At 43.0% G+C, this 25,201-nt stretch overlaps 1 protein-coding gene across 5 annotated transcripts in view; it reads left to right on the forward strand.

Annotated features, from left to right (window-relative positions):
- The window catches only part of PARG (poly(ADP-ribose) glycohydrolase), a 175,052-nt gene that overhangs the window by 37,355 nt on the left and 112,496 nt on the right, over positions 1-25,201 (forward strand). For all 5 annotated transcript variants that reach the window (XM_077454874.1, XM_077454878.1, XM_077454875.1 and 2 more), the window contains 4 exons: positions 14,102-14,234; positions 16,493-16,615; positions 16,706-16,789; positions 20,144-20,218. In XM_077454874.1, the coding sequence (XP_077311000.1) occupies positions 14,102-14,234; positions 16,493-16,615; positions 16,706-16,789; positions 20,144-20,218 (415 nt within the window). The remainder of the gene's footprint in view (positions 1-14,101; positions 14,235-16,492; positions 16,616-16,705; positions 16,790-20,143; positions 20,219-25,201) is intronic.

Consider the following 25,201-nt stretch of genomic DNA (forward strand, 5'->3'; position numbering starts at 1 on the left):
GCCCGCATCTGCCCTTATATGGCACAAGAGGGGCTCTAGAGACAGGATGAAAATCAACGGGGACCGGGGGCAGCTTTGACGGGTGCCATTGCGAATACTGAAAAAGTCCGATCTCATCTCATTAACTTTGACCACCGCGGTGGGGTTGTTCTATAGGGACAATATCCAACTCGCCATGGATGATCGCAGTCCAATATGTTCTAAGGTAGCTCATATAAATGACCAGTCCACGTGGTCCAATGCCTTCTCTGCATCTGTAGACAGCAGGAGAAGGGTGCGTTTTAGAGGTCCTGGCCATGTGGATCAGGTTGAGCACTCGAACGTTATAGTCCCGTGGCTCCCTTTGCTGAACAAAGCCTGTCTGGTCTCTATAAATGAGGTTGGGGATATGTGGGAGTAACCTGTTAGCCAGAATTCTGGCGAAAAGCTTCAGGTCTGTGTTTAGGAGCGCGATCGGACTGTAGTTCCCGCATCGCAACAAACCTTTCCCCTCTTTCGGGATGAGGGAGATATAAGCCCTCAAAGAGTCCACTGGGAAGGAATTCTCCTCTGTGATGGCGTTAAGAGTGGAGACTAAAGGTTGTGCCAGCGTGTCAAAGAAGGTTTTAAAATAAGTGGGGGGTTAGGCCATCCGGGCCAGGGGCTTTCTTAGGTTTTGAGGCTGCCAGAGCCACCCCCAGTAACGCTACGGTGATGAGCTCCTCCAACTCTTCTTGTGCTGCCCTGAGGAGTGAAGGCAGTTGCGTATGACTTCAGGGTTAAATTGTCTGCCGTCGAGGGGCCAGTGGCGGAAGGCTTGCCCAGATTGTAAAGGTCTTCATAGTAGGACCTGAGCTCTGTCGCTATGTCAGAAGAAGCATTTAATTTCTGGCCAAACGAGGCCAGAATGTGGGGGATGTATGTCCTTTGTGTTTGGGCCCTGCAAGGCCCTGGCTAGCGGTGATCCAGGCTTGTTTGAAAATTCTGTTTCTGTTATACAAGTTCCGAGGTCCCCTACTGGGCACTCAAGGTGACCACACAGGGGCCTACCCTAATGGGGGGTGGATGAAGCGACAAGACTTCTTTTGTACTTTGTTTTAAACTTGCTTTCCTAGGAACCAACCAGCTAGAGGTCAGTGAGTAATAATCCCAATGTTAATGGAGATGCATGGAGCCAGATCCCAGAGAACCTTTTACTAGAAAACACATGTTGCCAGTATAGCATGGAAATCAACAGAACATAGCTACAATCGTCTAACATTGAACAATACCTAGTGCACTAGAACTGGGCTCCCATAGCCGCAGCCCCCGGCAGCTGCGTTCCAAATGGGTCACAAGCAGCCCCCTTGAGCCCGGGGGCCCTGGCGCCCCATGTGGGCCACAGTGAACCTAGGGCCCACTGCATCCCTACCCCGAGCACCAGGGCCCAGAGCCCCAACCCAGCACACACACTGGGCTGCATTAAAAGACAATGCACTCCGGTATGGCATGGGGGCACTGGGCCCACACACCCAGGCCAGGCCATTTAAACTGTAGGATAAACTAACCTTAGGTGAAGCGATTGCATGTGGCTGCCCATAGGGGCAATACCAGTCCGATTGCACCAGTTAAGTCTAACTACTGCAAGAACTTGAACAAATAACAAAATGTTCAGTTGAAGAGCTGTCGCTGTATCAGCCAAAGTATCTTACCAGCCCCTGTGGTGGGGAGGTGCGTCAGTCCTCCGATGACATCAGGTGAGGTCTGGAATTCTCCTGGCTGTGGGCACGAATGGATTCGACGGACCTGCTGTGGCCTAGGCAGAGGTGGCCCAAGTGCCTCCTGAGACAGCAAAAAGTCAAACCAGTTGGGTACGGTGACTGCAGGCTTATTGAGGAAGTCAAACAGGTGTGGTAGTTGGTCTGGGTTGCGGAGATGGAACTCTGTGCCTCCCCTCCGCACAATCGGGTGAAAGGGATGACCCCAACGGTAGGTAGCTTCAGCTTCACGGATCACTTCAAGAAAGGGGCACATGAGACCACGCATGGCTCTCGTTTGCCTGGAGATGTCAGGATAGATGCGGATAAGTGCACCGCCGGTCAATGGGACCCCTTTCCCAGGCCAGGCGCAGGATCTCCTCCTTCATGGTGAAAAAAATGCACCCTGCACAGGACATCACGAGTTGGGTCCGTGACTGCAGGGTCCTGCGATGCTGTTGGCGCCGCCCTGGGTCCCGGGATCCGGTGCACTCTGTCAAGCACTAGTTCCGAGTCAGGTGGTTTCCCCAGAACCTGGTTTAACAGGGCCACTACCGTGGCACGAAGGTCCAGTCCCATAGTGGCTTCTGGGATGCCCTGGAGGCGCAAGTTGTTCCTCCCTGCTTCTGTTTTCTGGCGACGGAGGGCCTGTTGCCCTGACTTTAGGGAGGCGATACGGTGTTCAGTGGTGGAGCTGGCAGATTCTAGCACGACGACTCTCTCCTCCAGTGTCCACTTGTTGGCGCAGGTCATGAGAGCGCACTAACTATTGAGGCTGTGCTCTCCTGCATGCAGGTCTTGCTTAGTAGGCAAACCTGCCACAATGTCCCGTAAGGCGCCCCCCTGCATTGTCAGCTGTCCCCCCACCATAGGCAGAGCTAGGTTGCAAGTCCAGCTCCGGCGAGGCCAGCGACATGATCGGGGAGGGTGCTCTATCGCTCTGGGAAGACTAATTACCTGCAACGGCGGCACTCGCTGATGAGCCTTTCTCATGGTGCACGGCAGCACTCGCAGGGGGAACATGCAGAGGTGCCATCTTGGCCGTTGCGGTGGGGGAAGAAGCACTGCGTTGGCGGAGGAAGTAGTGGGCGATTCCTGGACCCCTCTGCACCCCCATGTCCAGCGGGTGTTTGCACTCCCCTGGCATGTATTTGTGGCGTTCTCTGGCGGTCTGTTCTCCCTGCTAAATAATAATTAAATGGAAGATAATAAGGTGTTAAGGCTGATTAGAGTAAATTAAGGGTTAATAAGTGGTTAAACAGTATCATGGTCAAAAAACAAAAAACAAACACAAATATAATATATAATTTTTTATTATTTTTAATTGACCGGTTATTTTAAACTGACTTAAAGTGGTTGTATGGTAAATTTTTTAACTTTTACCTACAGGAAAGCCTATAATAAGGCTTACCTGTAGGTAAAAAAAAAATATCTCCTAAACCTGTACGGTTTAGGAGATATTCCCCTCGGTATGCGCCGCTGACTGCAGCGGCGCATGCGCACAAGGGGGTTCTCGCCGTGAAAATCCGGCAGCGCTCGTCCGGCCGGACTGAAATCTCCCGCGCGCATGCGCGGGAGTGATGATATCGCGGCTCCGGCCACTCACAGCGCCGGAGCCGCGATACCCGGAAGAGACGCCGAGGGAGCATGTCAGCTCCCTCGGCGTGGATCGGGCCAGATGTGGGGGCCTCGTTCTAAGGTAAGTATTTCATAATGAGCTAGTATGCGGTGCATACTAGCTCATTATGCCTTTTGCTTTGCAGGTTTAAAAAAATAAATAAATAAATTTGCGGGTTTACTACCGCTTTAAAGTGGAGTTCCACCCCCATTTCGAATTCCACACCATCCAGCAGTAATGCGTTCAGTAACTGCAATTTGGCATATATATTTTTTTACGGCATCACTTACCTTTGTAACTCTCTAATCAATTCTCACTTCCTCCTCCACAGAGGAAGCAAGTTTTATTTGATGCGTTTCATCAGTCTTAGGAGACAACAGGCATAGATTATTTTTGTAGTCATAACAATGGGGTGGCACTTCCTCCATCGCCGCCCTTTGTTATGGCAACAAGTCAATCTTCCTGCGCTACGACCTGTGTATACTGCGCATACGCAAGATCGGGAAGTTCATGCTGGGTAGCTAGCAGCACCATATCTCAGAAAAGACTTCTCGTGGGCTTCACATGTCCACAGTGAACATTGAAGTGCTCTGCAAAGAAAACCAACGTGAGTAGATAAAAAAAAAAATCTAGGAATTGAATGGCTAATTTATTAACCACACTCATTAAAATATTTAATACAGTGTAGAAAAATGGATTAGCAAAAAATAAAAAATGTGTGGAACTCCGCTTTAATGAAGTTCTAACCTTTTTATCTGTAGATGAAGAAACCGAAAGATAAAAAAAATAATTTCTTTTTATCTTTGTTTTTCAGCAGCTCAGCAACGTTTTTAACCACCTCGCACCCGCCCTATAGCCGAATGACGGCCGTAGAGCAGGCGCGTTCGTCCGGGTGGTCGTCCCTGGACGTCCTGATGTTTACTTCCGCAATGCGCGCCGCCGCGGGCGCGCATCGCGGAAGTTCTGTGTTCGCCATGTCCCCCGGGGACAGGCAAACACAGATCGCTGTAAACGGCCAATCACAGCGGCCGTTTACAGCGTGATCGGCGTGTCCAATGGGAGATGATCTCATATGTAAACATATGAGATCATCTCTCAGCGCCGCTCTCCCTCCTCGCACAGACAGTGTGAGAGGGGAGAGATGAACGGCTGCAGCGGCAGCCGTTCTGCCTCTAGTAAAAAAAAAAGTAAAAAAATAAAATAAAAAGTGCCATCCTCCCCCAGCTGTGCCATCCGCCCCCAGTGCCACCTGTCGTCAGTGCCATCTGTCATCAGTGCCATGTATTAGTGCCATCTGTCATCAGTGCCACCTGTCAGTGTCACGTGCCATCTGTTGTCAGTGTCACGTGTCATCAATGCCGCTTATCAGTGCCATCTGTCATCAGTGTCACTTATCAGTGCCATCTGTCATCAGTGTCACGCGTCATCGGTGCCATGTATTAGTGCCATCTGTCATCGGTGCCACGTATTAGTGCCACGTGTCATCAGTGCCACATATTAGTGCCATCTGTCATCAGTGCCACATATTAGTGCCATCTGTCATCAGTGCCACCTGTCATCAGTGCCACGTATAAGTGTCATCATTGCCACGTATCAGTGCCATCTGTCATCAGTGTCACGTGTCATTGTCCTGGTGCTTCAAAAGTGTAATAAATAGTCAACAAGTTAGATGTGTAATTTATGTTCCTAGAACACATGATGGCGCTACCTGCATGTTGGGCCTCTCTATGTGGCCAGGCTGTGAAAAAGTCCCACACATGTGGTATTGTAATACTCAGGAGTAGCAGAATTTTTTGGGGGGTGTCATTTGTGGTATAAACATGCCACGTGAGAGAAATAACCTATTACAATGACAATTTTGTGGAGAAAAAAAAAATGAAAAATCTTAATTTTGCAAAGAATTGTGGGAAAAAAATGACAACATCAAAAAGCTCACTATGCCTCTTACTAAATACCTTGGAATGTCTACTTTCCAAAAAAGGGGTCATTTGGGGGGTATTTGTACTTTCCTGACTTGTTCGGGTCACAAGAAGCGAGATAGGCCACCAGTACATCAGATGTGATCAATTTTGTGCGATTCGCACCACACTTTGTAGACTCTCTAACTTTTACAAAGACCAAATAATATCCACTAATTTGGGTTATTTTTACCAAAGATATGTAGCAGTATAAATTGTGACCAAAATTTATGAAGAAAAATCAATAATTTGCATAATTCTGTCACAGAAACAAAGAAATATGCGTTTTTTTTCAAAATTTTCGGTCTTTTTTCATTTATAGCGCAAAAAATAAAAACCCCAGAGGTGATCAAATACCACCAAAAAGCTCTATTTGTGTGAAAAAAAGGACAAAAAATTAATTTGGGTACAGTGTTGCATGAGTAATTGTCATTCAAATTGTGAGAGCACCGAAAGCTGAAAATTGGCCTGGGCAGGAAGGGTGTTTAAGTGCCCAGTAAGCAAGTGGTTAATGGCTGCTTTTTTATTTATTTATTTTTTTACTTTTTTTAACAACTCCAATTGCCGGACTTTTTAACACTTCAGCTATTAATAGGGGAACCACTGATGGCTGTTAAGCACGCAGTAGCCCCGCTCCTTAACAACCGATAATTGGCGGCTTTTTCTTTCTTTCTTTTCTTAATTCTTTTTTTTTTTTTTTTATCTGTCAGTTGGGGAATCCTGCTGACAGCTGAAAAAGTCTGAAATGATCTGTTTCAGGTAGCGGTGTTTTTGGACAAGTACCATTACTCCTGCCAATGCTTAGTATCTGCACAACCATGATAACCTAAGAAGGATCTTTTAGATTTCCAAATGCTTGTATTTTAAAATATTCTTGGCCACTAAAAGGTATCCGGTACATCTTTTTTTTTTTTTTGTGTGCTACAAGTCGAGATACCCAAACTTACTGCTTTCAGAATGAAATGTCATGACGTGTACACCAAAGTAGACGTGGTTAGTTAGATGTAACTGCATGTACACTGGTGGTGTTATTTCTGCAAATAGAATTTTCCTGGCTCCAAACCCTTGCGGATGTCTCAGTGGAACCTTGTTAGTTTAAATCGGACTTGGCAGCATCTGATATAAAATTTGTGGAGATGGTTCAGAGGGCCTTTGAGACTTTGCTCTGCCAAGAATAGGCCAACATATGGCCTGAAAACAGCATAGATCAAGTACTTGAAGTGGGCAGTAAGTTTCTTATTCTGCTTTGACCTTGTCTGCCTGTGCATGCAGCCACTTTACACTCACACATCTATAGATAAAAACAAACTGTGCAGCTCTGACTTGAATTCCCTTGCTGCTATAGGTGTAGGTCTGTTGCATACCTCCTGGAGCCTGACTGGAATACTACCAAGACGTTGCTATGTTAGGCCTATTCATTACTGGTCACCTCCACCATCACAGGTGTGAGCTCTCAAATGCTGAGCGCAAAGCTACGGCATCCAGGGAAAAGAGAGCATGTGAAGAGGTTTGATTCAGAGCTCAGGGAGGAGAACTGATTGGGGGGAAGGGAATACCCCCCCCCCCCCAATTAAATGGCAAGCTGCTGCAAGCAAAGCCCACAGAATTTTAGCATGCATTAAAAGGGATATTAACTCCAGAGATAAAATAATAATTCTCCCACCCTACTCCCGCCGCACCTAGAGTATGCTGTCCAGTTCTGGGCACCAGTCCTCAAGAAGGTTATGCTGGAACTGGAGAGAGTGCAGAAAAGGGCAACAAAACTAATGAAGGGTCTGGAGGATATTCGTTATGAGGAAAGGTTGCGAGCACTGAACTTTTTTCTCTCTGGAGAAGCGATGCTTGAGAGGGGATATGATTTCAATGTAGATCTAGGAACTGGCGAGCCTTAGATGAATGCGTGGTTCCCTCCACCCAATCTATGTCTGGTTAATTAAAATCCCCCATTAAGATAACACTTCCCATCCTTGCTGCTAATCCAAATTGTGATAGGAGGTCTTTCTCCCCTTCCTCCCTCAGGTTAGGGGGTCTATAGCATACTCCCAGTATTTTCCCCTTAGCTTCATCCCTTTTGGAGCTTTACCCATAAGGATTCCACCTCCCTCCCTAGCCCCCTTTAGTAATGTCATCTCTCACATTCACCTGTACATTATTCTTGATATATAGGCATACTCCTCCCCCTATTTTACCCTCTCTATCCTTACGATAAAGGGTATACCCTTGAATGGTTGCCAGACAATTATGAGAGCTGTTGAACCAGGTCTCTGAAATTCCTACAAAATCCAAATCCTCTTCGTACAATAGTATCTCTAGTTCACCCATCTTGTCCGCCAGGCTCCTGGCATTGGTGAACATGCCACGTAGTTTAGACCGGTTGCCTCTTATTGGGTGTTCTGAGATTGCAACTAGGATTTGATACTGTACTTGCCTTAGATTTATGTGCTTTGGTCAACTTACCACTAATGGCCCCAGTACCTACCCTCTGGAATATGTTCCGTCCTGACTATCTCTACCTCTGGACCCATCCCCCCCCCCCCCCCCCCCCATTGCCTAGTTTAACCACTTAAGGACCAGGCCTCTTTTTCGGACTTGGTGTTTCCATGTTTAAAACAGTTTTTTTTGCTAGAAAATTACTTAGAACCCCCAAACATTTTATATTGTTTTTTTTCTAACACCCTAGAGAATAAAATGGCGGTCATTGAAATACTTTTTTTCACACCGTATTTGCGCAGCGGTCTTAGAAGCGCACTTTTTTTGGAAAAAATTCACTTTTTTGAATAAAAAAAATAAGCCCAATTTTTTTTTATACTGTGAAAGATAATGGTATGCCGAGTAAATTGATACCCAACATGTCACGCTTCAAAATTGCGCCCGCTCGTGGAATGGCGTCAAACTTTTAGCCTCAAAAATCTCCATAAGCGACATTTAAAAAATTCTACAGGTTGCATTTTTTGCGTTACAGAGGAGGTCTAGGGCTAGAATTATTGCTCTCGCTCTACCGATCGCGGCGATACCTCACATATGTGGTTTGACTACCGTTTTCATATGCGGGCGCTACTCACGTATGCGCTCGCTTCTGTGCGCAAGCTCGTCGTAACGGGGTGTTTTTAAAAATTTTTTATTTTTTTTTTCTTATTTATTTTATTTATTTTTACACTTTTTAAAAATAAAAAATAAAATGGATCACTTTTATTCCTATTACACGGAATGTAAACATCCCTTGTAATAGAAAAAAGCATGACAGGTCCTCTTAAATATGAGATCTGGGGTCAAAAGGTCCTCAGATCTCATATTTGGGCTAAAATGCAAAAAAAAAAAAAAAAATATATACCTTTAAGAGGTATGGGCAGAAGTGACGTTTTGACGTCGCTTCCGCCCTCCTATGGTATAGAGACGAGTGGGGGCCATCTTAGCCTCACTTGTCTCTGTGCCCAGCAGACGGAAGGACCCGATCGCCTCCGCCGCTACCGACGGCTCCGGTAAGCGGCGGGAGGGGAGGTGGCACCTCTCCCGCCGCCGATAGCGGTGATCTCGCGGCGAATCCGCCGCGGAGACCACCGTTATCGTACAGCCGACCGCCGCCTGAAGAGATGGATATCTCGGTTGTGGCAGCAGCTGCTGCCGTTACCGAGATATCCCTCTAGAAAAAATGGACGTACATCGTCGTTCGGCGGTCGGCAAGTGGTTAAAAACCCTTCTAACTTTTTGTCCATCTTCATTCCCAGCCAATCTCCACCTTTCTCATTTAGGTGCAGTCCGTTTCTTTTACAGTACCGGTTATCGACTGAGAAGTCGTCCCAGTCCTCCAGGAACCCAAACCCCTCTTACTAAACCAGCTCTTCAGCCACTTGTTTACTTCCCTTATCTCCCTCTGCCTTTCTGGTGTGGCACAATGTACCAGTAGTATTCCTGAGAATACTACCTTGGAGGTCCTTTACCTCAATTTAGCTCCCAAGTCCCTAAAATCTATCTTTAGGACACCCCATCTGCCTCTGACTTTGTCATTGGTGCCAACGTGCGCTATGACAGCTGGGTCACCCTCAGCCCCTCTCAGTAATCTGGCCACCAAATCCGTGATGTAAAACACATCTAATAAAAGAATAAAAAAATGTAAAAAATCTAATTTCTTCATCTATTTGGGCCAATATGTATTCTGCTATGAAGTTATTGGTAAAAAAAAATCCCAAAAAGCGTACATTTTATATTATATGGTTTGCGCAAATGTTCTAGTGTCTACAAACTATGGGATTTTTTATATATCTTTAGGGGATTGCGCCTCCCACTCACTATTTATACTACCCCCTTCTCAATAGCGTATGCTTAATACTTATATTCACTAAATAATCACTGTGCCCCCATATTATCCAAAATATATACACAAGACATTAATTTATAATTGCAAAAAAATATAGCGTCCTTATTGTGCGATATTTTAATTCGATTGCTCCAACTGTGCCGTCTTAATCACGATCATCTTCTAAACAAAAGTCCACTTGTGTCAACTAAAATAACCAAAACTGTGCCACCCTCACCAGATGTGCCCAATCAGTAAGCCTTCGGTTCATTCAACGGATAACCAATCCACAACGTGTTCCTCCTGTTAGCAATTCCTCAACGTCCATATATTCATACAAAATTAAATGGAACCAATATAGTGTAAAACAGTTTTAACTTTAATGGAAAAATCAATAAAAAAAACGTATTGCACTCACATTTCAATGTGTGGCCGACACCAAGCCTTTCCAGCAATGAGGAAACCGTTCTAAAATCGGGCAAGCCACTGATGTTCCGCAGGTGGTGTTGGTCTCCCTCCACTGGGCCGACCTGTTCCTGGCTTGTATTCAAGGACCGTATGTCTCCCACAACTCCTATGCGTTTTGCATTTGAGCGTCGTCAGGAAGCTTTCGCATTTGAGCTTCCGTAGGAGGTTTTCTCATTGTTGGAAAGGCTTGGTGTCGGCCAATAGACACATTTGAAATGTGAGTGCAAGAGGCTGGGTGGAGAATGCAAGCAGGCGTAGCTGCGTGGTCATGGACGTGGTGCATGCGTAGGACACAGGAGGATGCACAGGATTCTAGCGGACCGGCAGGGGGGGAAGGTGCAGACTAGGGGTGCAACGGATCAAAAAACTCACGGATCGGATCGTTCCTCGCATCAGAGTCACGGATCGGATCAATTTTCGGATCAGCAAAGAAAAAAATAACACTATCCCCGCCCCCCACAGCCACATAGTGTTATACCTTTTATTTAAATAAACAATCTCTCCCCCCCCCCCCCCAATAAAATGCAGCTTATTACCAGCATAAAAACATAGTCAGCATATCACTGATGATTTGTGCCAAGCTCACCACTGATCAAAGTTCCTCCAAACAGACCGCCGTGATGAGTCCCGGGATGCCTATTGGCGCAAATCGTCAGTGATATGCCATGTTTTTATGCTTGTCATAAGCTGCATCTTATTGGGGGGGGAGATAGTGCTGTGCCTTTTTTATTTAAATCAACAATGTGGCGCTGCCAAGCAAGTGGAAAGGCATAGATAGTAGTTAGTTATTATCTAATCCTATCTAATAGATAGTAGTTAGTTATTAGGTTAGATTAGGTAATAAATGTAGTGGTACCTGCATAAAAGTTTTGAATGAGGGCAGGCAAGGCATCCAGTGTGACTCCTCCAGAATTCCTTCACTTGGGCTGACACAGGCTGAACGCGGCGTTGGGGGTGACGTCAGCACGCAGCTCGCCGTCGCCGGGTGTACCAAGATGGCCGCCAGCTCCGGAGCTAGGCCGAAGCCGCGGTCTTTCCTAAGGCCGCGGCCCGCTCCGCGGATCACATGGTGCGGACCAACTAATCGATTATGAAAATCGTTGACAACGATTTTCATTATCGATAATATCGATTAATCGTTTCAGCCCTATATATATGTGTATATGTATGTGTATAGAGATAGAGATATAGATATATAGATTGATTTTACGTACTAGCTTTAAACATAATGCAGCTACCTTTTTATATTAGGCCCCTAATCGAGCGCGGTATCTGATACGTGAAGAACCAGATGCAAGTAGAGTTTTGCTGCCTTGTTTTTCAGAATCTGTTTTAGTAGTTGGCTTTTAACTATTAGTAACCACATCTTTCTGTCCATACACACTGCAATTTGTGCCAAAAGACATTTCCTGTTAATCGCTGTCTGTAGAGGCTTAAAGGCAAACTCTGAGCTCTAAGGCCCCTTTCACATGGGGTGGATCCACTCTGTGGACACCGCCAGCTCAGTCGGCGATCGCTCCATGGATCCAGCAGATGACAGGTCTGTCTCCGCTCACTGCGCAGGGGTGGACCTGTCAGAGCCCCGCTGTACTCTATGGGAGTTCGGATCAAAACGAAACCACCTGACCATTTTTCATCTGATCCCATCCGATCTTATCTGTCGGACAGATGGCGAACATATCGCCATCCGTCTGTTTTGAGCTGATCTTATCGGATGGCAGGGGGGTGTCAGCAGGCACGTCTCGTGTGAAATGGGCCTTAACTTTTTATGTAAATATATTCCTCAATAGCCGCAAAGGTTGTATATCTGTTTTGTGTGCATCAAATGTGCAGATATTACCTTATAAAATTAGTGATGGGGGGACATCATGTTTGTCTGACGTGTGTACATGGCTTGTGCAGAGCTTTCAGAGGGACCTAACAGATCCACATATTACAGGGAAACTGATACAAGAAGTCAACTTGTACAAGGAAAGCTGCCAGCAGTAACCAGTCCTATTACAGGAAATTCCTGTAGAAAGGCAAAGTGCAGATGTATATTTTGTTTTTTTTCATGCTGTTACTGCACAGATATGTTAATGCACAAAGGATACACACATTAAAAGTATGTAAATCTGACAAGCAGATTCCTGCCTATCAGGTGGAAGCATTCTGGCAGTTATTATGCCATCCCCACAGTAATGTGCCCACCCGCCAGGTACCAGAATAGCGAGTGCTGCCGGGTGTGGGGGGGTTGGGGCGCTTGGGGGTTGAGCCTCATCCCCTCCTGGGTCCTGACCCGTAAAGTGATGTTTGACATCCCTGGCCAGCATGGCTGGGAAAGGATGTAATGCAGGGTCTTTAAGGGTCCCAAATGTCTCCTTGGTCTGTCACCAAAAAAATTGTCACATAGTCTATTCTGCAGAGGTGTTTGATTTTGTTATGCTCACTGGTGGAGGTGTCTGCACTACAAGATTGGCTAAACAGAATTTCATTATTTTGACGGTTTTTTGACGGAGCCAACTAGAACACAAAAACAAATTTACATACACACATGTCCCTGTTCTGCCTCTCGTGCCCGCGATCGCTCATGGCAGGTGATCATTGTGACCGTTGGCCACGAGTGCAGTGTGCGCGTGCCTGCTGTCCCACTTAACCTCCCTGACAGTATGATTATTTCAGATTTTTGGTGCTGAAAGCGGTACAATTATTTTGCATGGAAATTTGGCGTTTTATATTGTAGTCCTGTAATTCTTAGGAATAACTCACTTAAATCTGTCCAAACCAGAGTCTAGCAGACATCCTGGGTATGATGACGTTTTTGAAAAATGAAATCCTAAATTATAATATAAATTATACCAAATATAACAATAATAAAAATTATTTAATAATGTAATCAAATCAAAACACTGAAATTTGCTCAGTTGCAGAATTGTCGCTGTCATTCCTTTTCAATATTTGATGATGGATCTCCCCACAAATCGCTATCCCTCAATTCTGCGAGTGATTCCAATTTTATTATCGCTGTTTTCTAGCTGGTCTAAAACCACTTTTGATGTAAAGGACAGTTTTGGTTGGTATGGACAATCTCCAGTTTCCAGGCAGAAAGAACAGTTTTTATAATATAAAACTGCATGCAGGACACTGGGCAGAACACTAGGGACAAAGGGGATGTGAAATTACATACAGCAATGTAATCTGTAAGATTTCATTATACTGTATGTAATGTGTGTGTTTCACTTTTAGAATTTGGCGCCATTTTCCATCCCCGTGCGTTGCAACACTCACAGGGAACGGAGATCGGCTCCGTGATAGATCGAGTGGAGGACGGTTCGCTCGTACAGTTGGGGGTGGGGGGGGGGGGGCATCGCTGGATCCAGGGGACAAGGTAAGTAAATTCTCCCTGGATTCAGCGATGTGGTCCCAAGTCTGGCTCGGGGTTACCTTTTTTTTGGTATAAAATTTCCACCCCGAGCCAGACTCTGGAATACCGCTAGGGGGGTTAAAGGAACCGATGTATAGCTACGACGGCTCGCTGGATCGTGCCGACCTGCCACTGTATAATCACGGGTACTGGTCGGTAAGCGGTTAAAGATGGACGCATATACATATATTTTATGTACAGTATAGATTCTTACACTGTTTTCAGATATTTATTTATGCACTTTATTGAAGGAGCGCTGCACTTTTTTGCAACTAATAGGATATCTGGATATTGTGATCCAGGTCATGCACATTCCTCGCTGATATTCAGATGGAATGAAAATACTTTAAAGGGATTATTTCCTTTTCTATGGAAATAGGAAATTGATCCCTAGCAAAAATGACTATTAAGCCTTACAAGTTTTTGTGTACTTTGCTTGATCGTTAAATCTCTGGTGAACTGAAGCTCAGACAATGTATGCCCAGTTACTGTGCTACCCATTTTTTATCTGTGTGAGGATGATATTCTGTTAGTATTTATTAAACGCATGAAAAGATTTACATATGTGGTATCCGGTTCATGTGAAATTAGGCCTACTAAAGTCTATGACTGCTCTTTATCGGCTTTAATTTGTCTTTAAAACAGAAAAGAAAATCAAGGCTCATCCTCTGACATAACATGGCTGGGGACGCCACTGGAAGAGATGAACAGAATGCCCGTGTGTCACAATTATCAACCACCATTGATGCCTTCTGTTAACCACACTATCACCGTAAGGGTAAGAGTTTAACTGTTTGTTTTTCCAGTGGACCAAACATTTTACTGAGTCTTGGGAGGGGATCATTTCACTTTGGCACAGATTTTTCAGGACCTTATAAATGGTTGCCAGATATTTTATTACATATTTGTTTTTTTTTGCAAAAGTATTTTTAGAACTGGTGTTTATATTCTTATAATTTGTGTTCTGAGGTTTGGGCTTGGTAAAATAGGATTGGCTATTGAAGACAGAGCAATGGGTTCACCTGGTGCTCATCCCTGCAGCTTATATTTATCTCCTTTATTGCTCTGCTGTTTCTGTTCACTTTAGGCAATGAAGAGAAATAGCCGATATTACTGAATATAAGAGAACATTTGACTCGCACCCATTCCTCCCAAGTGACATTTATGGTGCTTGGCAAGTGCCTGCATGGGAGCAGCACTTTACATGAGTGTGAGAAGAAAATGGTCAACCCTGTGACTTTGATTTTGTTTGCAAAGGGATTTACATTTAAGTTCTAGCAGCAGTGGAACGCAGGTAAGGTAAGTATAGTCTTTTTGCTCAGTGGTTCTAAATCTCTGCCTCGAAAAATGAGCAAAGCATATCCTCTCTATAGGGTGTTTTTAGCCCCAATCCAAAGCATCAAGTGTCATATCTCTCTGAATTCTATTCCCCCTATCTGAATGAGTCAAGGATAATAGTCTGACTCCACAGCCTCCTGGGAGACAGCCTGCTCCCCCTTTAGAATACAGCAGGTGACTGACAGCCTCAATTGGGTCTGTTTCTCTATCACAGTATGTACAGGGGGGTATATCCATTCCATCATTCAGATTTTTCAATTGGGTCTGTTTCTCTATCACAGTATGTACAGGGGAGTATATCCATTCCATCATTCAGATTTTTCTGAAACTCTGCTCTTGCTTTGTGTGTGTGTGTGTGTGTGTGTGTGTATAATATATATATATATATATATATATATATATATATATATATATTATTCATTACTCATTTTATATATATATATATATATATATATATATTTCTTTGAGCTGCACAATTAATCATTAAAAAATCTTGCTCTCGATTCAACCCCTCTGACAATCTCTATATTGCAGTTTGCCAATTCTTTCATATAACAAGTGAAGAGACTTATCTGCTCACTCAGCTGTCAAAAGAAAACATCCGAGCAGTCTGCCAAGTTTTTAAAATGAAACATTGTAACTAAATATTCCTTCTTAGATCAAAGGAAGACTTCTGTAAATGCAGGAAGTTTAACTACTTAAAGACCAAATCTTTTTCTAACACTTGTTTCTTAAGTTAAAAGCAATATTTTTTCTAGAAAATTACTTGGAACCCCCAACCCATTATTTTATTTTTTATTTTTATTGGAGACCCTAGGGAATAAAATGGCAATTGCTGCATTATTTTATGTCACGCTATTTGCCCAGCAGTCTTTCAAATACATTTTTTGGGGAAAAAAAATACACTTCAATGAATGAAAAAAACTAACAAAAAAAAGTAAACAGTAAAGTTACCACAATTTTTATTTTGTTTTAATGTGAAAGATGATGTTATGCCGTGAGAATCGTGAGAGAATTGTGATCTTCTTGGCAAAAAACAAAATTCATGATTATCGTTTTAGCCAGAATTGTGCAAAAACTGTGTGTGTGTGTATATGTATATATGTATGTGTATATATATATATATATATATATATATATATATATATATATATATATATATATATATATATATATAAATATTCACTGTTTTTATATTGCGTTTTGTAAAGGGGGTCAGTTGCTTTTATAGCTTGGTTGATTTATTTATTTATTTTTGTCAACTTTCAGTCTCCTGTACATGAAACTGGATACACGGTATCTCTTGCTTGGTTTTAACCACCTGTTTAGATACCATATTTCTACACAGACTGCCCTACGGTAAGCCATCTTTGGCTGGATTTTGAATGATGTCTGAATTTATGTCCACTGAATTGCCAAAAACTCCCATATCAAAAACATACATTCCAGTTTTCTGAAGTTAAAAACTAATATCCATTACTGAAATACTTTGACAATAGATACTAGCCTACATCGTTTGAGAGATTTGTCGTTACATTTAGTAATGTTAATTGAGGTATTTGATAAAGGTAAAGAGCAATACTTTGGGTTAATAGTGACCAGCAGTGGGGGTGCTCCTGCCATTCAACACCCTTGTCTGCCAAAGCAAGCAAGTTTGTTTTGTGCTTTTCTAATTATTTCCTTATTTTTATTTTTCAGGTTGACGAGTTGCAGGACAATGTGGTGCCTATGCCCCATCCATCTTTCTTTGTGGACACATGGGACAACATACACGTGAAGATGCCCTGCTCAAAAAACAATGTGTATCCAGTAGAGGACCATGTGAGAAGTTGTGGAATCCAATTACCTTTTTTTAAGTTTTTTTAAAAAGTAGTATGTATATAGTAATTTTGTTTTTTTCAAATTCTGCAGAATGGTGGGAAGACGCTAGGAAGCCGATGGAAAATAATTGAGTCATCTTTGAAGAGCAACATAAGAAACCCACATGACCTGAAGGTGTGAATGGGGCTGCCGCTTTTACTTTTCACTACTGAAAGTAGAACTATAGGCAAAACTTCTTCCTTCTCCTTTTTTTTTTTTTTTTTTGTATAGCGTAAGGGAGTTATAACCCCTGTCAGATTTATTTTCGCCATCTGTATCCCATTGCAGAGAATAGCCAACCAGAAATTGAGAGCAAGTCCTTAAAAATGAAGGTCACCGGAACTAGTGTCCCCATTGGAAGGTTATTACTTTTTTGGGGACAACCCAAAACGTGAGATTTTCTTCCTATTTTCACTGATGTTTGTAAACGGGACAAATAGAGGGGGGTGAATCTCCTTAACAGGGGCACAGACAGCAATAAAATCTGACAGGTGTTTTAACCCCTCGCCATTCTATCCAAAACTAAAAAAAAGTGTTGCTTTTAGTTATACTTTAATGTTTAATACTGTGAAGTTAGATATATGGGGGCTGACAATACTGATTTGATTAGTGTAGCTTCCAGAACTTTCATTATAATCTTGGCTTTATTACCTAGTGAGTATGAGTACTTCAAATACGAAAGAAGCATTCTCTTTTAAATACAATGCACACGCAGTAATGTTTGTGTCTCCTTGATTTAACCATATGTATGTCTATGGCTGGTTGTCATACTTTACACTTTACCAATGTTTCGGGCATCTTTTGCCCATTTTGCATTATTTATTTTTCTTGTATGTTCTCTTGTATATAAAAAGATATTGAACAAGAAAAATATAAAAGATGATTGTGTGAAGTAAAAAGATACTAATCCTGTCCAGATTTAAAACTGCAGACACCTGTGAAATGGCGACAAACTAGTCTAAAATTGCCAATAGGTGACACTTTAAAAGCCTTTACATGTTATCAATTTAGAGTTAATTGTGAATTACAACCCTAGAATTCTTGCTCCTCATTCTGATAGTGATACCTCCAGGGGCGGACTGACCATTCGGGCCCTCTGGCACTGCCCGAGGGCCCCATGCCACTAAGGGGCCCCATCAGGGTTGCCAGCCTCTATAAAACACTGACAGTATGATAAAAGCTGTGGCTTTTTTTTTTTTTTATCCCAAGATTATAGCTGCCCCGCATCTCCAGTACATTTTCAGTTTGTGCATGTGTATATTGTGTGGCCCCATAATCTTCTCCTAGTGCCCGGGGCCCTATGAGTTGTCAGTCCACCCCTGGATACCTCACATGTGTGGTGCAATCAGTTTACACTGTGATTGTGTGTGCTGGACCTACATGCGCATTTGCTATTGTATGCATGGGGGCTAGGTCAAAGTTTTTTTTTTTTTTCCAATTATTTTTATTAATTTTTTTTTTTCCCCCCGAATATAATTTTATTGCTATTACAAGGGGGAGAGCAAGCCCCCATGTCATAGCTTTGGGCAGTGACAGGTACTCTATTGGACCCATGTCGTCTCCCCTGTTCTTCAAGAAAGATTGTGTTTGATCATCAGTTTCCCTGGCTAACAGCCAGGAAATTACAGCTCTGAAACTGGAAGTGATAAAATCCTTGTTGCTTCAAGAATCATTTGTCACAGAGAAGATGGGGGAACTGATGTTCCTTCATCCCATCTGTGGACAGCTGTCTCGACTGCTTACCGCAGTTACAGGCTCCCCGATGGTCCAGGAGAGCCTGGTAACCTCCACAGGTGGCGGTCGAAAGGAGGTCTTCCAAGTTAGGCTCCTTTCACACATGCGGATGGTATGTCCGTATTTCATCCATCCGTTTGCGGATGAAATACGGACATACATTAATTCCTATGGGATAGCGGGTGTCTGCGGATGAGCATCCGCAGACACCCGATTTCGTGCGCCTCCGCAACAGTCCGATTCTGCAGACGGAGGAAAATCCTATTTTTCTATCCGTCTGCAGAGCGGATCGGACAAACACGGACACACGGTCCGTGCTCGTCCGATCCCCATAGAGGAGAGCGGAGATCTGACAGGGCGGTCCCTGCACAGTGTGCGGAGACCGCCCTGTCTGCAGCCGGCTCAGCGGGGACAACGGAGCGATCCCCGCTGAGCGAGCGGATCTTCACGGGGCGGATCATTACTGATCCGCCCCGTGTGAAAGAGGCCTTAGTGTTTCTCCACCTTTTCTCCATTTAAAATGATGTGCGAACTCAAGGCACTCAATTATAAATATAACAAACTAAACTAATAGTTTTACATAATGCAGCAACATCCACACACGGACACCCAACGTTGGAGGTGGTTCATTCTTCCAAAGCAAATTACATCTTTGTACACTGGTACTGACTAGTATTTCATTGTTTCTATTTCCCTCAGTCTTGTCCCTTACTCCGCTAATATGGGCCCCCCTGCTGGCAGGAGAGGGCCAAACAAGGATGCTGGACAGTTTCCCAATGGCCTCCTTATTAACTGATGTTATCTTTGGTTGTTGGTGTGATCCAACCACTGGCTTTTATACAGCTTTTTAGGCAACCATTTGTGATTTTGCCAAGGGACCCCTAAAGAAACCTGAAGGTACCCTGGTTAAAAAAGGCTGTTCAAGGTGCTGTAAATGTGATCAGATGGTTGCGAAACTGCCTAGATTGCTTTTACCTGACAGCCAATTGCCAGATGGAAAAAAACAAACAGCTGCAACCATGATCCTGGTATAACCACTTGCTGTCCAGAACATGTAATGAGAAGCAACAGAGTTCTTTACGCACATGACTATGCCTAGGCACACTCCATTCTTTCTAGGTTTACAGGAGCATAGCAAGAATGTCGAGAGGCTTGATCTAGGAACACGACAGACACATACTGTAATAGATAAAAAATAGGGTCGGTCTGGAAACAAAACACCTGCAGAAGTTTTTTCACCTAAACTGATTAGGTTCCCGAGTGTTTGAAGGATGAGGTTTCCTGAGTTTAGAATAACTTCATTAGTCTGTCAGAAAACGTAAGGCAAGGCAGGTATTTCGTACTAGAAAATCCATCATTTTACATCCTGTTAATAATGTTTAATTTTTTAATAAAATCTTTATTGTAACAATAAATATATTATATTTTGTAAACGTTCAAAGAAGATTTTACTGTGGCTGTGTTGATATGCATAATCCACAACACATCCTCTGAGCTGCACTATATAACATAGCATGATTCTTTTTTTCTTTACTGTATACGTGCATTAGGGTGCCATTTAGAATGAATCGGGCATGTACTAATACATTTGCAGTAACACACATTTAAAATGAACATTTTAATGTATGCTGCTGCATTGCAAAATATGAATCTGCCCAATTTTGTCTTTCACTGTTGTTCTAGAAACCTGCAGATGGCGCAAGTGTACATTTCATTCGTAATATTTAAATACTTTTGTATCTTCTCTATTTGCAGGCAGCAATTTTGGAATATAATTTGACATATTCCAAAAAATGGGACTTCACCGCTTTGATCGAATTTTGTGTGAAGGTATTGTGTTTTCTTCCCCTACAATGCTAAGTAACTCTTGTTTACTTTTCTCTTTACAGACTAGTTGAAGGCTTAAACCTTATAAATGCACACTCCAGCCGAACGTAAACCATGTGTAGTCTAATAAAATTATAATGTATTTTTGGTTGCATGACCGGGCAAGCTGATTAGATTATTAGGGAAATAATTCAACAAAGCTTCTTATGTTTTTTTATGTTATACTATAGAAATAACGTTTGACTTAAAATGTGCAATACATATATAGTGAAGTATTGGTAAGTTCTTACACAAAAATAACCCAGAAACTGCTTATTTTATTGAGACTGTGCCAGAGTGTCCCTTGCATCCTTTTTAAGTCCTAATATTTTTCTTGCATGAGATATTGTGTTGGTTAGTGATCAAGGCACTTTGTGCTAATTTACTCCACGAGCAGGGCCCTCCTACTCCTCCTATTCCTTCTATATTGAACTGTATTGTAATTGTACTGTTCCCCCCCCCCCCCCCTCTTCTTCATTTTTTTTTTTTTTTTTTTTTTTTGTTGTAAATCATTGCGTAAACTGTTGGCACTATATAAATCCTGTATTATAATAACAATGAGTACTCAGCATTAGGAGAAACCTGCACATGCCTTCAATCATATTCCACAGTGGCCATGGTGCTCAGATGGACACTTCCTGGTGTGTGTGTGTGTGTGTGTGTGTGTGTGTGTGTGTGTGTATAGCATTCTGTTATACAGGATTTATATAGCGCCAATAGTTTGAGCATCGCTTTACAATGTAGGGAGACACTACACCGACAGGACAATTCAGAACAAGAGGGTTAGAGGAGCCCTGCTCCTGCGAGCTCACAAACTAAGAGGGAGAGGTTGGTGTGAAAAGAAAGTAGGGACTGTGAGGGATGAACTGATGAGGGGAGTAGAATATTCATTTGGTAGCTGGAGGCAGTATAGGCCATGCTGGGATTGCCTAAAAGTGCACAGAGTAGGAGATAGCCAGACAGAATAAGGTAGTGAGTTCCAGAGTATGAGGGAGGCTCTGGAGAAGTCCTGGAGATGAGCATGGGAGGAAGAGACAAGGTAGATAGAGAGCAGAAGGTCTTGGGATGAGCGGAGAGGACGGTTTGGGTGATATTTGGAGATATGATTAGTGATGCAGTAGAGGGGAGAATTGTAAATGGCTTTGTATGTTATTGTTAGTGGTTTGCATTTTATTCGTTGGGCAATGGGAAGCCAGTGGAGGGATTGGCAGAGATGAGTGGCGGATACTGAACGGTTGGTAATGTGGATGAGTTTGGCAGGCGGCATTCATGATAGACTGAAGAGTGGATAGCTTACTGAGAGGTAGGTCCATGAGGAGGGAGTTGAAATAATCAAGGCGATCGATAAAAAGGAAAAGAATAAGTTGCTTAGTGGCCTCAACGGTTAGAAAGGGGCATATTTTGGAGATATGCACCCATCCTAACTGCACTTAGTGTGTAAGTCTTAGAGCATCTCTAGCTACATAACTTAAGCCAGTCATAGATGGTTCAAATCTTGGCAAATTCAGCAGGGAACATCTGAGATTTGAACCGTCTATGGGCAGGATGAATGTACCCAAGTCAATCCATTGATCGGTTTAGGTACAACCAGCATTTTGGATTTTTGGCATGTGATTATTACCAGCAGCTATAGCTGTTCACAATATCCATGTGTTCTCCTGGCAGGGGCCCCTCCTAGGCCCCCATACTAGGAGAACACAGTAGCTCCCTAGGAGGGATTCCCCCATCGACCTTAAACTGTGGTTGCAGGAAGAAAATTACACGGTCTATGGCCAGCCTTGGGGAGGGGACAAATTTGCATTTCAAGGGCTCTGCATTTGAAGGCATCCATGGGTATTCATTCATCACCTAGGAGGATAGGCTCTAAGCTTCTCTATAAGTGGGTTCAATTGCACTGCACAGGAAGCAAAGAAGCCTATAGATGGTGAGCTTTCCATGGTTGGAAGAAAAAAAAAACACTCAAATTGAGCTATTTTTTTTTTTTTTTTTTTCTTTCCTGCAATCATGGAAAGCTCACCATCTATGACCTGCCTTACTTCCTGTGCATTTTTTTTTCTTTTATTTGAAATAACCATGTCACTGTACCCCCAAATCCAGCTATTTACTGCAGGCAACCTATTCTTTCCTGTTTGCCTGCTGAATCTTTGCATCTGTTGAGTTTTGACATCTTCAGTTACCTAGCGTGCTATGCTGCCCATCCTACCCCAACCATTCACTTCTTTACTCATAGGCTTCCTTGCGGGTTTTCTGCTTCTGTCAGGTGGCTGGGTTAAGAAAAATATTCTCCTTTCCAGCCTTGTGGCCTCCCTAATCATGCCAGCTGCCCTGGAAATATTCTTCCAATCAGAAGCATTGTAAGGATTGTGAAAGACTGTGAGCATCCTGAGTGCCATGCAGGGACAGGAATATGTTTTATATACAACCCATTCTGCAGGGGTAAGGAGTATTTGATACTGCCCCCAAAAGCAAAAACTATTTTTCCCCTTCCTCCACCATATCCACCACCAAGAAAAAACTATCCAGAAAGCCATAAGAAGTCCCGTTTGCAAGAAGCCATGTGGAGGACACTGCAAACGTGGAAGAAGGTGCTCTGATCAGATTAGACCAGAATTGAACTTTTTGACCTAACGGCAAAACGCTATGTGTGGAGGAAGACTAACACTGCACTTCACCCTGAACACACCATCCCCACCGTGAAACATGGTGGTGGCAGCATGTTGTGGGGATGCTTTTCTTCAGCAGGGATAGGGAAGCTGGTCAGAGTTGATGGGAAGATGGATGGAGCCCAATACAGGGCAATCTTAGAAGAAAACCTGTAATGCCCCATACACACTATCAGTTTTTCTGCTGAGTTTTTCCTTCAGGTTTACCAAAACACGGGCACGGGCCTGCCTGATTGCATACAAATTGAAACTCCTAAGGTTTGGACCTCATATTATTATATAGTTTTGGTAAATCTGAAGGAAAAACTCAGCAGAAAAACTGATAGTGTGTATGGGGCTTTAGTCTGCAAAAGACTTGAGACTGGGCCAGAGGTTCACCTTCCAGCAGGACAACAACCCTAAACATACAGCCAGAGCTATAATGGAATGGTTTAGATCAAAGCATATTCATGTGTTAGAATGGCCCAGTCAGTGTATAAACACTCTCTATCCAATATGACAGAGCTTGAGCTATTTTGCAAAGAATGGGCAAAAATGTCACTCTCTAGATGTGCAAAGTTGGTAGAGACACCCAAAAAGACTTGCAGCTGTAATTGCAACGAAAGGTGGTTCTACAGAGTATTGATTTTGGGGGGTTGAATATAAATGCACGACACACTTTTCATTCATCTATTTGTAAAAAATAATTGAAAAGCATTTATCATTTTCCTTCCACTTATCAATTGTGCCACTCTGTGTTGGTCTATCACATAAAAGATGTCAAAGGGTTAAAATCCTTTGCTTATCCTACACTCCCAGTGAAGGGAAGTATGACTATTGAAATGGAGAAATAAAGCGCATAAATAAATGAAAATCTATACATAAAGAAAAGCTGCAACCTAAAAGGTCTGAACCCTTGCCATAAGCATTGATAATTTAAAACAATTGGGTGCACTTATCTATAAGAATATACACAACAAAAATGTAAGGGCATAAAGTCTACTCCTACAAAAACAAGTGTATAAAAATAAAAACAAAATTGGATGAACCTCAGTGCTCTTCAAAACACAGACTTTAATATCCCATCACCACATAGATTCACTTCTTACCAGATAGCAGTAGTTTCAAGCATTGGATAGTAATCCCACCATGCTCCAACAGACTGGGCTGTAAAAACAAACCAAATTCCAGACAACAGCAGTATCAGACGCTGGACAATGATCCAGTCGGGCTCCATCACCTTAAGCTGTAAAATTGGACCCGGTTTTTCAATGGATGCAGGAATCATAGTTGCATAGGTTAAAAAAAGACACAAGTCGATCCAGTTGAACCATAAAAAAATAAAAAATATCCAATAGACCCAATTCTATACCCACAGTTGATCCAGAGGAAGGCAAAAAACCCCAACAGAGCATGCTCCAATTTGCTACAGCAGGGGAAAAAAATCCTTTCTGATCCCTCAAGAGGCAATCGGATTTTCCCTGGCTCAACTTTACCTATAAATGTTAGTATATTATGTACATTTAGGAAAGTATCCAGGCCTTTCTTAAAGCAATCTACTGAGCTAGCCAGAGGGAGTCTATTCCACATTTTCACAGCTCCTACTATGAAGAAACCTTTCCGTATTTGGCAATTAAATCTCTTTTCCTCCAGATGTAAAGAGTGTCCCCATGTCCTCAGTGATGACCATAAAGTGAATAAGAACACCAAGTCCACTATATGGACCCCTTATATATTTGAACATGTTGATCATACCCCCCCTTATTCTCTTCTCAAGAGTGAATAAATTCAGTTCCTCTAATCTTTCCTCATAGCTGAGCTCCTCCATGCCTCTTATCGGTTTGGTTGCCCTTCTCTGCACTTTCTCCAGTTCCCCGATATCCTTTTTGAGAACTGGTGCCCAAAACTGAACTGCATATTCCAGATGAGGTCTTACTAATGATTTGAACAGGAGCAAAATGATATCTCTCCCTCTGGAGTACATACCTCTCTTAATACAAGAAATGACTTTGCTCTCTTTGGAAACTGTAGCTTGGAATTGCATGCTATGATTGAGCTTATGATCTTCCAAAATCTCCAGATCCTTCTGCACCATTGATTCCCTCAGTTGTACTCCCCCTAGCATGTATGATGCATGCATATTTTTAGCCCCCAAGTACATCACTTTACGTTTATCAACATTAAACCTCATCTGCCACATAGTCGCCCAATTAGACAGAGCATTGTGTCGGCTTGTAAATTGGAGACATCCTGTAAGGACGTTATTCCATTGCATAGCTTGGTGTCATCTGTAAAGACAGAAATG

This window comes from Lithobates pipiens, unplaced genomic scaffold (assembly GCF_037356315.1).
Source record: "Lithobates pipiens isolate NorthernLeopardFrog02 unplaced genomic scaffold, aLitPip1_a1.2 Scaffold_25, whole genome shotgun sequence".
In the NCBI taxonomy this organism is placed as follows: domain Eukaryota; kingdom Metazoa; phylum Chordata; class Amphibia; order Anura; family Ranidae; genus Lithobates; species Lithobates pipiens.